The 14493-nt window shown below is 38.9% G+C and overlaps 1 protein-coding gene across 1 annotated transcript in view; it reads left to right on the top strand.

The window, feature by feature from the left end:
• Positions 1-14493, top strand: part of lsamp (limbic system associated membrane protein) — a gene marked incomplete in the record, with an annotated part of 184969 nt that overhangs the window by 124570 nt on the left and 45906 nt on the right. The window contains 1 exon segment of the mRNA XM_035679513.1: positions 8513-8600. Within this exon segment, the coding sequence (XP_035535406.1) occupies positions 8513-8600 (88 nt within the window).

Below are 14493 nucleotides of genomic sequence, written 5' to 3'. Positions count from 1 at the left end.
TATATATATATATATATACTTTCTTTATCCCCGAATGGAAATTATAGGCAGACCTAATAGGACTCAAGCTGTTGCAATTAGAATGGTAGGATTTATCTTTAGAACCTTTGACTGACACGTCTTTCATTTCTATGATTAACATGATAATTTGACATTTTCTTGCTTCCTCTGAACTAGGTGTGAAAAAATGCTCCAATAAGTTAAGGTCATAATCTGTCGATATCCACATCCAATGACCCCTAGCCCCTTTTATACATACCCCAAGTGTTCATATGTGCAAGTAACATTTATGTAAAGCTGAAACAAGCAGTTTGGATTCATTGAATAGAAGAATTTAGCTGCTCCCAGCTCATTCAATGTGAGGGTTTGGTGTGTTTTTTCCCCTTTTTATAGCACTATTAAATATTTTTGGGTTTTAGACTGTTAGACTAAACAATCTTTTTTAAATTGGGATGTACAGTATTTCCGTGACCTGTCATACGTTTATTCTGTATGTGACACACTTATGACCTTATGTTCGACTGAATGTCCTCCGTTCGGGTGTATGCATTTCACTCAGACTGCAGATACTTCAGCCAAGTTAAACCAGACTGCACTGTCCCGATTTCTTGCCAACATGGCTTGTCTTAGTTACCATCTCTTAGACTTCATATGTAGCAGCAGAAAATAGCTGAGATATTTTTTAACAAATGCAACAAGTTAATTTGTACTCTGAACAGAACTCCAACAACATTTTGACAGTCTACAGACAGATCTCTCCACTCTCAGGGACCTCAGGGATGGAAGAGTGGAGGTATTACTGGAAGGAATGTTCACTGGGCACATGTTATAGAGGAGACGTAAAATTGCAGAAAAGGAATGAATGCTAGTCCGCCCTTGAACTATGGCCCCTGCCTCTCAATGCTTCAGTGCGATAGCGTGCACAAAGAATTATGCATAAACGCGTTAGAGACAGGGTGGGTCGGGTAGAACATGAATAAATTGACAGACAGACATATGACCTGCGAGTGGCTGTAGAGCCGTTTGTACAGCCTCGCCTTTTATTGGTTTCAGTTTAAGCCCAATCTTTAAATCTACACACTGGTCTCATTTAGCCCAACTCATGCTAGGTGTGGCACAGTGGCAGTCGAAAGGAAACCAAAACCAAATGGGCCCCGGGCTTGGCCCCTTAGCTGAAGCCGCCGTTGGTCCCTCCAGGAGCTGGCTGCTGTCTAGTGGCTACCCAGGAAGAAAGGAGTGTAAATCAGGCTACACAGGCGTGGTCCGCCGCACAGCTCACCACTGCACAGCCAGCCACATTGTAGACTGGCAGAGGGACAGTCAACAGACACATGCCCCATATCCTAACGTGCAGTGAGGGGTTCACAGAAGGTAGGACAGACCAGCTGTGTGTGTGTGTGTGTGTCTGTGTGCGTGTATGTGTTACTGTTTCGGAGGGCATTTGCTCTTAATGAAGAAAGACACCTCCGGCAAAACAGAAAAAGTAAGAGGAGGACGGGGAGGGGAGGGGCTAAGAGCAGCACAAGTCCTATAATGTGCCAGTATCATTGGAGGTTTGGAGCACTAAGAAAACAAGCGCCATGACCAAACTTCATGAGGCGAGCAGTGAACATGCAGTCTGGGAGGAGGTGGAGGAGGAGAGGAGGCGACTGAGTGCCCTGCCAGCCCCGAGATTTAAACCAGAGCTCTTGAGTTTGTTGACTTTCTCGTAAGAAGGCAGCAGCCGTGCCAGCTCCATTTTAATTCACATGGCTACTTTGCATGAGAGATGGTGAAAGCGTACCTTTTAGTACTTTGTAAATGAGCCATTTGTTTTAATTTCACAGTTGGTGTGTTGTGTGGTTATGTATGTTTCTGCTCTTGAATGTGTCAACATGTTTGTCTGCAGAGAAATTAAATTGGCCTATCTGTTTTGTATGACTGATATTGCTCATGTGCCAGCCTCAGAAACAGTGTACAAATACCTACTTTTTCTCCCAAAAGTAACAAGTAACAATAAGACAACCGCATGTAGTTGATAGTTGTATCGACGTCCCCTGTGATTGATATTGCCAAGTATTGTCATGTCTCACCTCTATAAAAAAAACTCCTGTGTTGGTTCAGAGAAGATAACCCGTAGCTACAGTACATGCTGAAAGGAACCCACAGTATAAACATGCATGAGGCAGACGGTTATGGATATGCTTCACTGACAATAAACGTGCCAGTACACACCCAAGATCACAAATGCAACCCCTGCATACCACCTATAGACCTATTTTTCCAAAGCCAAGTGACTGAGCACCAGTAGCATTAGAACTTGAACACTTGAAGAAAAAAAAAATATTTTCTTTATACTTCCCTCCCCTCTCCCTCACACTAGCGTCCTCCCCTATACATTCAGTAGCATAATGCTACTGTACTTGAGATTGTGGATAATGGCAACTCTCTCCTTGCAGATAACACAGTAAGCAAGCACTATAAATTCCACAGAAAAGCACAGTCTGTGCTGTCCTCTGAGGTTTAGAAAGAGACATTCTGGTGTCGGGTGTCAAGTGCACCATGGTAAATCAGAGGACTGTTGGTCCTAGCTTAAGTGTCTATGTTGACAAGTTAAACAGTAGGGGTGTCATTTTTCATAAAACCAAACTTGAAAGAATGAGAAATAACACATAAATCATTTGAATGTTACACAGCCCAACCCTAAACTATGCTGTAGAATTTATATACTGACGTTCATTTAGTCATTGGGTGACAAGAGAGCAGGTGACTTCAGACATGTTGTCATGGTGCCTATACTAAGTTGCATACAGTTGTATTTCAGCCTCACCAAAGCCCTGGGGGCGGGTGTTCATTCTAAGGGACAGATTTCACAGTCCAACTGGTCGATTTTGGGACGTGTTGGTGGCACCTCTCATTTTCTCCAAGTTTGGTCTGTCTTTAAGCCAAATTTCATTTGATCATTTCCTGTGAGAAAAAGGGTTAGCATTCCCCCGCCCCCCCATCCCCCAAAACTTGGACATTTGGCTTTAGAAGACGCTGCAAAGTCAGCCACTTAAGAGACCTAGATTTCCAGTGGACAAACCCAAACAGACAGATGCCTTTAAATGGGAAGCAGCAGTTGCACTAAAGCTGGAATGTTTACAAAAGTATCCTTGTGACCACAAATCACTGGTGTATATACACAGGCCACAACCAGACCAACACGCAGCAGCGGAAGAACATGGGAGCGTCATATGGCTCTGATGCAAGAAGCCAAAGACAACTGGATGACATCAGTCGGGTCTACCACAAAGCAAAGTGATATGTGAGCTCAATTTTGTGAAAATTGAGAATCACTGCTGACTGCTGCATCCTTGTGTATTGAACTGAGTGTCTGGGAGGTATGTCATTGGTTAAACAAGAAAACTGGAAGACAAAGGACAATACACAAAATCTACTTCTTGAATTGTTAGCACAAGATACACAAAACCAAAATCAACACAAGATTATATATATGAGATACTTTTGGCAGCTTATTTGCAGTGTGTGCATGCTCAACAATTACTTTACTCCATTACCTGCTCATATGAGCCTCCTCCACTCGCTTTGATGTGGAATTAGTAAAACCAGCTGTTATTTACTTGTTTTCCGTTTTCTATTTCATTTCATTTATTCTTCCCCTTTCACATGTGATTTTGGGGAATGGGCGATTCAGTGAAATATTATAAGCGTAAGCATTCAAACAACGCTTGCTATGTTTCTGTAACCATGCAAAACATCTGTGTTAAAACTGCAAAACTTTAGGTAATAAAACGTATTAGAGGCTTACCAAAGAACTCTTGGTGTGTCTCAGCATTTTACACAGACCAGCAATTTTATAATCTAATCAATTTCTCATTATGATGTGGGTCTATTTTTGATTTCTGTGCCAAAAGGTTAACACCCCCGTCACATGTTCTGCCAAGAACTAAATGAATTTCTCTGATTCTGCCAAATACCTCCAAAAGGGGCTTAAGCAGGCCCCATTTCAATTGCCTTCCATTAATGTTAACTTTTTGCCCTAAAGTTAATAAAAACTGAGCACTGTCTACTTTAATTTTAAGATATGGAGGTTGTTGCTCATGCCTCTACTTTTTCCTACATTTTAATAGCTCTCACAATTCAAAGATTTTAGATTATTTAGAAAAGACTGAGGTGCAGAGTTAAGTGGCTTATAATAGCTTTTCAGTTAAATTGAGTTTATGGTTAAGAATAGCGGTTGTTTTATGGATAGTCCTTCCGCATTTCTCATTAGTCTCAAGAAAACAAAACAAAATCTTGGCCTTGTGGTTTCGGTGAAGTGTTTACTTCTCTTATGGGTAAGAATGACAAGTTTATTGGAGATCAGCACTGACATTATTGGAATCATTCATACAAGCTGAGCATTTATCCCATTGATCTCGACCTTGAGATGGGCTCTCAGAGACCATCTCTTCCTCAAACCTAGACATGGTCTGCTGGCAGGTCACAGCTCGTTAAGTTGAGCTCTGGGCTGTCCTCAGATCTGGTCTGTATGACTCCGGCAGAGGACAATCCGGTCGGGCCAACTTTCTGTCAGCAGCTCTAAGGTTACACTGCCTGTCTTTGGCCCTTCCTTGGCTTCACTTTAAAACCTGTTGGAGGGGGACAGGATTTATACAGATCTCCCTGTCAGGTGATTCGGGGAACAATACCATGTATGTTCCCATATATGTCCTTCTTAGGTTTTTATAGACAGGTACCTGTCTTTAGACTAGGGTGTACATGTTCATCCACATACAGTATGTCAAGTGTATCCAACTATACAAGACTAAAGCTACACCTGAACAATGTTCAGTGTCTGCCATATTTCTATAGAGACATTTTTGAAGTCTTAAGAGAAACGTGAGTGCAGAAGACTCAAAGCCCCACTGTAATCAGTGTTAGAAGACAGTCTAGTAGATAAGGCTTGTGTAAATATTGTCTGAGTATATTTAGATTGTCATGTTGAATGAAGGTACCAGCATACTACCAAGCTTCAGTGTTAGTGTAAGGCTGATGGCAAGCATGAAAGCCCTATACAGAGCCTTTATGGTTTAAAGACTTTGTTTTGTGTCAGTGACATGATTGTTCAAAGTCTCTCTGCTTGCCAAAACATGTATTACACTTGTTGAAATGAACACATGAAGCATTTTTCTAGAAATGTTAGACATGCTCTTGCATGTGTATATGATGAAGTAAAACTCTTGACCCAGTTATCAAAGTATCACAACCTGGTATATAAGTTGTGTAAAGAAAAAGAATAGTAGTGCATCATTCACTTCTTGTCCAGATTGTACATGAGACTCAGAAGGCTGCTTTCTTAAACAAATGCCACATATCGGATAACATATACACAACATTATAGCTAAATACCTTTCCTTATCACATCATAGGTTTACAATGATTCCAACTGTGCAAAAGAGCAACCATTATTATTAATCTGCCTCTGGCTCTATGACTGGACGAGGATAAAGTGGGTGTGTGTGTGTGTTAGGGCAGTGCCGATATTAAACCTCTATTACAATCGAAGCTTCACTTTTTCCAAAGTAAAGAAACGTCAAAACAATAGAATTTTAGTGGTGATGTCAGGTTATGTTTTCTATCTAGCTGCATCTACAGAGGAATTACAGCCAGGAGAAGTCCAATCAACGTAAGAACATTTTTCAGTGATAGAAACAATAGCTATTACTCATATGTAATGTCAAAAACCTAGAACTGCAAGACAAACACTGAAATGACTATTAGGAGACTTATTTGTTGAACCTGCGGACTGTCTGCCTGGGTAAAAAAAAAAAAAATCCAAATACATTTTATTTTCCATTATTACATCTCTTGGAATGGAAAATGTACTCTAATTCCCAGATAAATCTCTTCTTCTGTTTCCTGTCTTTTCCAATTTGTTTCGCATAAGGTCATTCCAGATTTTACATTCCGATAACATGATAACACAGGTTCTCTGTGTTTTATCTTTGAAGTAGAGTTGGTCACAGTCAGAAATATCAATTACGGATTTCTGTGTCCTTGAGTATAGAAAAATATTTTTAAGATTAAGTAGTATTTCCTTTTAAAACGGTCAGTACTTTATTCTCTCAGAAAGTCTATAGCGTTTGTTTGCACTGGCTTCATTGTAGTGTTTGTCTGACCACTGCATGACCACACTGGAACAAAATCCCCTCTGACCAGAACTGTTATACACAAATGTAATTATGGTCATTTCGATCAGATTCTATCTTAAGGCCTCACTCATATTTCAGTGTTTTTTGATGTTTTGATTTTTTTGGCATACATCCCTTTGTGAATGCTAAAATGAAAAGGTACACATAGATACTATCAGCACATTGTTGGGGAAAAACTTCTGTAAATTGGTGCATTACTAATATGAAAATACATTTCCAATTTTGTCTCATGTTTGCATAACACAAGTCTGAAACAGGAAAACATCCCGTGGCAACATGAAATATTATTTATTAATATTTCAATTACTTCAGTCCATATTTGCTACAATAAAATTTCGACATTTTGCAAAAAAAAAAACAATGATTGCTGGTAATGAGTCTTTCAAAATTGTTATTTTTAAGGATGCAATGACATTTTGGAAGTAGTGTCTAAAGCCTTTGTTCTCGCAAACTGCCATTCATACTTCTGTGTTGTATTCTTACAGCTACACATGTACAAATTCACAAATTCACAAATCCACATCCACATTTAAACTCAGCCTTCTACCACTGGATGGTTGGTTCTTTTAACAAGAACAACTCTTCATGTCGTCCATTTAAACAGTCTGTGACTTTCCAGTTTGACTTTGTGCAAGCTAATTCACATAGGCCTACAGTCAGTAAAATGGCATTATACTTTGAGGTCCGTCTGCAGGTTGAACCCAGAGACTGTAGCCTTTTGCTATGTAAAAGACAGTCAGAATTAATTATTTACTGAAATTGTTTAAGAAACTGGCCTTGATAGTTTGGTAAAACAGAAATGTTAAAAAGACAACTGAAGTTGGCATTTCCTTGGACTGGTTGAACAAAATGCTAAATGCTAATGGACTAAACTATGGCAGTAAGACACAAGGTGTACAAAAGACTTTCTTTCAAAGAATAATTTGAGGGAATATCTGTATTCGCTCTCTGGCTGAGAGTTAGATGGAAAGATTTGTACCACACCCTTCTGTACAGTAAACATGAAGCATAAGCCAGCATCTGGTTAGCATAGCTTAGCACAAAGACTGGTAACAGGGGGAAATGGCTAGCCTGGCTCTGTCCCAAGGTAGAAATGTATTCATATTTAATGGACAGGTATGGGAGTGGTATCAATTTTCTCAAATAACTCTCAGCAAAGAGAGTGAATCAGCGTACCATCCCAAATTGTCAAACTGTTCCTTAAATTTGAGACAAGATACTACCTTATGTTAAAAGCTGGAGTAAATACCTGGAATAAATGAATCATTCAAACTAAATTTGCAAAAGGGGGCAGCATAAACCTTTATAAGAAAAAAACTGTGTCAACTAGTCAACTAATTACTTCTGTAGAGATTGCATATGTTTATATGAAACTTTTATTAGTGTAACACAAAAGACAGGACATTATTATGCAAAACCTGGTGTGTGTAATGTGCATGCTGTGTCCTCAAGGCTCAGTTAGGACATAGAGGGTAAGACAAACAAAGCAAAACACAGAAAAAATAAAGTTAAATCCAGTTGCAATGGCTGAACAAAGTGCGGGACTTCAACACCAGAGACTGGGGTTCACATCCTGAGTCCTACCTGTGGTTAGGCTTAGGCAACAAAAAGCACATATGTTAAAGTTAGGAAGAGATCGTAGTTTAATTTAAATGCTAAAGACTCAGCACTAACCTTAACCAAGTGATGTGAGTGCTGCAACATAACCATAAAAGGTTTATCATACTTTATTTGCTACAAGCAGATGTAGTATGGAAAGATCGGATATTGTGGGAAAATCCAATGAAATACACCATCAGTAAACATACTAAATGTATCAACATTTTGCAACTTGCTGAACACATTAATTCACAATTTTTCTTCATCATGAACAGAAAAGGTAAGACAGCATCACATTTCCTTCAAAACGTATTTGCCGTTAAAAATCATCATCATCATCAACATCGGGGAGGAGATAATATTAAAAACAAAATTTTCTACATTAAGTCTCATGCCTGTAAATTCTTCCTGTCACGAAGACAAAATTCATTCAAACTGACATCACATCATGCTGTTGCTTTTAGTGTTGGTGTTGCATTTACTGGAGCTGGTTGCAATCTGCGGCTTCAGCGCTAGATGGCACTAAATCCTACACACTTGTCCTTTAACTAGATTAGTTTATTCCGCTAAATTCCTGTATGATGTTTTACAGTGTAGTTTGAGAATGACAAATATTTATTTGAATAATTTCTTGGAGAGTTATCATACTTAAAATAAAAATGATGAAGCTGTTAAAAGGTAAGACATGAAGGAATTCAAACTAATGAAATAACAATATTCTGTCCTTATGTGTGTAGGTGGATGTTTATGACGAGGGATCGTACACCTGCTCCATACAGACTAAGCAGCAGCCCAAGACCTCACAGGTCTACCTCATTGTACAAGGTAAGTGGCACGCACCTGAACACTACCAGCGAACATATAAGATGCTGCCTGTCCATGGCAGATGGAAAGATTTTAAACTTTGAAACTGGCTAAAGATCATGATACGCTAAACAGAAACTTGCTGCCACTCATCAGCTGCAAATTTCTATTATTATACGTGTATTCATTTTAAATTAAATCCTAAATGTCTAAAGAGTCAGAGACATCATTGTGCACACGCAGCAGACATCTGTGTCACTACCACACTATTATTAGATGTTGAAATGTGTTCCCCTAAGGTGTCTTTGAGGAAAATATATGAATATGTATTGTCAGGAAAGAAAAAAAGCTATATGTCACAAATGTCCGCCTACAGCAACAGAATTTCTTGTTCCAGTTCAAATAAATCTTAAGTGCACTTGAAAAGCCTTCAGCAGTATTTTTCCATTTCAAAGGATAGGAAGTTATTTCTCCTGAATGGAGACAGCGGGAAAGTTGAGAGCAAGAGATAATCATCAGGAGAGTGACAGAGAGAATGTGCTCCAGGATTTGATACAAGGCCTGGAGGGTGGAAATTAAGTTTATTTTATTATTATTTTGGCCAAAATGTCCTCTAAAAGTTAGCTTTTGGGGTTTAAGGTTGTAGCTGCTAAGATGAAAGAGAAATGCTACAACATCATGAAATTGTTGTACATAAGACGGCTGACACAAAAAGGAAGTTTTTTATATATTGTGTGCACATTATTCTCTGTGAAATGAAAACAGCCTAATTGTTAAAGAAGCATTTTTTAAAATTCAGACTTTATCTTAACACAAATTATCCAACCGTAGTAATGCAGACAACACACAAATTTACATAAAGGCATTACCAAGCAGCTATGGTGCATTGAACAAATTAGTGACTGGACGTGCCAGAAGTCCCTCAAGTTAAACAAAGATAACAACAGAAATAATTGTTTTTCGTGCCAAAAAATAATTATTAAAAGTCAGCCTGCTGATACCGTAGACATATAGCAAGAATTAAAGGACTAAGACCAAGGACGTAAAAAGCTTCACTCCAGTTCTCAGATCTTTACAAAGTCTTCCAAACACACATAAATATTCCTTACCTTACTTCAGTACTACAATGTATAATAATTTAAACTTCTTAAAGGAATAGTTTGAAATTTTAGGAAATATACTTTACGTAATTTTTTTTGCTGAGAGTTAGATGAGAAGATCAACCCCATATGCATGTATCTGGATCCAGCAGCCGCTTAGCTTAGCTTTTTTTTGTACAGATTAATCAAAGGGGGTATAACATGTTAATTAGTGAGCCTTTGAGGTGCTGGTGAATTTTGTTACCTTCAGACAAAGCCAAGCTAGCTGTTTTTCTCCTGTTTCCAGTCTTCCAGTCTTTATGCTAAACTAGAATATCCTTTAACCGCCATATTTCATTTCACTGTGCTTTCACTTTCCTCTCTATTAAACTTTGTCTAATGAAGAGAAAAATTAAACAAATAATCTTGGCCAAAGCAACCTCATTAAAACCCATATTCTCATCTTCTCACTTCTCCATGTTACAGCAAACTTCAGGATCGTGATTGTTTTTAACAGTTAGAATAGTTGGTCATTTTACTTCTTCTTTAAACAACTGAAATGTCTCTGAATTTGCTAGTAACCTCTCGGGACCATGAAAGAATAAGAGTAATAAAAATTGAGCTGTGCATCAAGGCCAAAAAAAAGGGAGTTCATTATCCATCATAATGCCATTGTCAGGTCTCTGTAGTCTCGTTTTCCAAAGCCACAGTTAGGTGACGTAAATTGTCAGAAATAAGCAATAAGCCTGACAGACAGTGCAATACCTGAATGCTCAAAAAAGGGATCTCCTATACTTTGTTTGTTTGCATGTGTGTGGGTGTGTGTGTCTCTGTATGCTTCCAGCTATGAATCCTTCAACTGTCATCTCTCCAGTATCCCAAGAAAACATATTGAAGCACTACGTTGAGTGCTGTTTATGTACAGTGGCAAATCTAATGTTGTAGCTCAATACATTTCACCACAGATGATTGTTCCATCAATCAGAGTTTGTTTGTGTTTTAACTGCCCTTTACATTTTAAACCTACTGGCTGTCTGATGTCTCCAGATAAATACTACAGGCTGTCAGTGTAGGAAATGCACCACTGTGTAATTTCCCCATACACAATGGCCTACTAGAGAACTTCTCATCCAGCTATGAACTGAAGATACCATCCATTAATAGCATTTTTAAAGGTCAATATGTGAATTGATGCTCCTCTTCTTGGATCCATGGTAGCAAATTGCCTCTCCTTCCCAGAATCCATTGTGTCCGATTATTCAGTGCTTGATCATTGGAATGTCCTGCGTCGACTTCCAGAGTTTCTATAAGCGCCCTCGTTTATCACGGCTAATGCGACAGTTATAGCCAAACATTGATTCTGTTGCTTTTTTTCCTTGCTACTTTGTCCTCTGCTCTGCCTCTCAAAGTCCCATTCAATTTTGCTGCCATTGTTATACTCATCTGTTGTATTTCCCCACTATGTGGGTGTAATCTTCTCCTTGAGGTTCAATTCAGCATCTTTCATCTAAATTGCCATACTGTGCTGAAGGTTTCTGGCAATTACTGTGAATGTGTTACTGTGAACAAATACTGTGAAGGTTTTATTTACTTTTAAACTATGGTCAAATATTGAAAACAGATGTGAGGAAACGACTGAATGCTGAATACTGATTAGATAACAAGTACATAAGTAAAATGCTTCATGAACAATCCACCACTTATTTAACTTCAACTTCTGCTTTGGTCTAGTTCTATTCAACAATTTTTCCACTCACTAAGGGAAGATAAGAATGTGTCTTTTTGTGTGGCTCCACCATACCGTCACATACAGAAACCTAAACCAAGCCCCCCAAAACCCAATCAACTCTGCAGGATAATAATTCACCCTCCCTTCATCTTTTAATGGGTATGAAAATGTTCCAAACATCAAACATTGCCCCTGGTTACAGACCCGAGAGCGGGTTCACATAACCAAAGCTGACAATTTTCTGCTAGCAGGGACAGGGACGTAATTGGAAAACAAATGATCAGACAAAGTAAATTTGCGCTGGATGAAAAAGTGGCGGACTCGCAGGGCTCAGACGAGTGGTACCAAGCTGCAGGGTGACTGCACATGACAAGAATCCCAACATCATGGCCGCCTTTCCACCCCAATCCAATTTGATCTTTGTAAAACACAGATATAGAAGTTTAGCAGATGGGCAAGCCCAGGCCAATATTGGGATGATTTGAAGGTTTGACTTTGATATTTGCCAAGTCTATTAGCTAACCGGATATGTTTATGTTTGTGGTAATGTCAGTATAAGTGTGTGTGTGTGTGTGCGTGCTACTTGCATACGTCTACAGTACTATGTCTGAGTTGGGCTGTGTTGTGGTAATAGTGGTTATTGCAGATTCAGACCTTTGTTTGATTTATGGTCACAGCTGTAAATCAGGAAAAATGTTCTTCTCTTGCTAACTTTTTCTTTTAATCAGTAAACCTATCCATTTCACTTTTCCCGTAGCCTATGAAGAGGTATTATAGAGTTATATTTTACGCCCTTTGAACTTCAACCAAATATCACCCCATTAAAATTATAACTGTGCTACAGCATTGATGGGATTTTTGGAGTTTGCATAAAGTTCAGGTTAAATATTCAACCATTTGATCAAGCTGGAAAAAGTATACTCTGTAGACACTGCGTGTGACAGCAATCCCAGTGAGGGGGAACAGTCTGTGCTTTCATGCTGATATCTACGGTGTTAAATCATGTCTGTAGCCCATATAAACTGCTTGGCTGTCATTAATGATACTGTTCCATTCCTAAAGGACAGGCAGCAGGAGTGCATTTCTCCAACTGTAAAAGAAAAATATTTGACATATTAAAAAGTTTAATAGCTTATAACTATTATCATACTGAGCTAAAGCTTTCTTGAATCCATTTGCATAAGACTAATGTAACTTGGGGACATCCAGTGATCTGCCATAATTGTGAATATAATAAATAATATAATTTAATATAATTTTACTTTGTGTGTTAAAACACTCTTCTACCATTTCTTACTTACACGCATGGCCTACCAAATGCTCAACATTATGGGGTGTGACTGACACTATTAAACAACTAACACCATTACTGTACTTAAACAGCGGGCAGTGAAACAGGATTAAACAGGAACAACAGACTGACATAGTTGCAAGCAGGAAACAACACACCATAAACCTGAAATAACTCAACAAATTGGACAGTTTACCATGAGTGTTTGTACATATATCCAGGGTTAGTTAAGGCCAGAGGTTGAATTCGACTGAAGTCTCCTGACAAAATTTCCATTTATCCATTAAAATATCTCAACATTGGGTGCCCGGTTAGCTCAGTCGGTACGAGCTGGTGACCCATGTACGGAGTTGCTGCAGCGGCCCGGTTCAAATCCGACCTGCGGCCCTTTCCTGCCTGTCATCCCCTCTCTCTGCCCACCTTTCCTGTCCATCTACAGCTGACACTATCTAATAAAGCCAATAAAAGGCCCAAAAAAAATAACTTTAAAATATCTCAACATCTTCGAGATGGATTGGCACAACATTTAATACAGACTAGTGACTTTAGTGATTCCTTTAGTGCCGCCATTAGCTTGACCTTGAGTGGTTTTGAGAGAAATGCCTCAGCAACAATTGGATGGATTGTCATACAATTTGGTACAGAGAGAATGAATTGTAATAACCCTAGTCTTTTCATTTAGCCCTAGTTTGGGGACCAAATGAATCTTCCAAGCTCATGTTTTATGCATTTGTGAATTAGTCTGGCCCTTCCAGGCCCCAACATCAGGCCAAAATTTCAGTTTGTCTAATACTTTGGTTAATCACCAAATCTGTAAAACCTTTTAACTTTCCATCAGCATCAGCTGGACTTTTTTTTGCTAGTTTTCAAATGTTAGCACGTTAATGCACTTAACTAAGACGCATAGAACATGATAAACGTACATGTACCTGCTGACTATCAGCGTCATTGTTAGCACGATAGCATGCTGATGATAGTATTTAGCTTAAAGCACCACTGTGCCTGAAAACATCCTCAGAGAGCAGCTTGCATTGCTGTAGACTTGTAGTCTTGTTTAATGCTCACTACTACATTATTTTGATAATTAGGGAGGGGGCCACAGCTTGTTATCAAATTTAATGAGGAGGAGCAGTAAAATATTAGTAATGTTATGGAGGGCCTTGCTAAAAAAAAAGAAAAAAACCTTGCACATTAACCCAAATATAGCCCCAATCCCCACCCCAATAATTTTCATACAGTCATTTATACAACCCGCAGCAGTGTTTCAGCAAATTCAGCAAATCTCAGCATGCTATGCAAATGTGTTTTAGAAAATGCAGAGGCTGGGGAGTGATTCATTCATCTTATGAGGTCCTCATATAATACTCATCCCACAGGAGTGGAACTTTTAGTTCGTTTAGCCCTTACTGTAACTCACAATCTGCCTGCAGATTGCTGACCCCAATCAGAAATATTACAGCTTGTTGAACTCTGATTCTGATTTTCACTTGTGTGTCCAACAGCAGTATTCATTTGATGTGACTATTTCAGCAGTTATACAAATATTAGTAACCACCACCAGTGAGTGATTCAGCTTTTAGCATGCGGGGTCTGAAATCATTGGCCTAATCGCTAGCCACAAGTAAATCAAAAGTAATTCTGTTGAAGCGTGTGTCCCAAGCTGACGGAGCCATAACAGCTGGTACTATTGATTTCTTGTTGGTCTCCAATTGAACAGGCGGCTTTCTTTGTTCCTTTTCTTTTTCTTTTATTTTTTTTCTCTGTTTCCTTTTCAGTCCAGTGATGACAGTGCTTGATCATCTGATTCAAATCAGC

Source organism: Morone saxatilis, unplaced genomic scaffold (assembly GCF_004916995.1).
Source record: "Morone saxatilis isolate NCDOM2014 unplaced genomic scaffold, NCSU_SB_2.0 Contig8, whole genome shotgun sequence".
Classification (NCBI taxonomy): domain Eukaryota; kingdom Metazoa; phylum Chordata; class Actinopteri; family Moronidae; genus Morone; species Morone saxatilis.
Note: the sequence above shows the minus strand (reverse complement) of the source record. Positions and strands in the feature narration are given on the sequence as shown.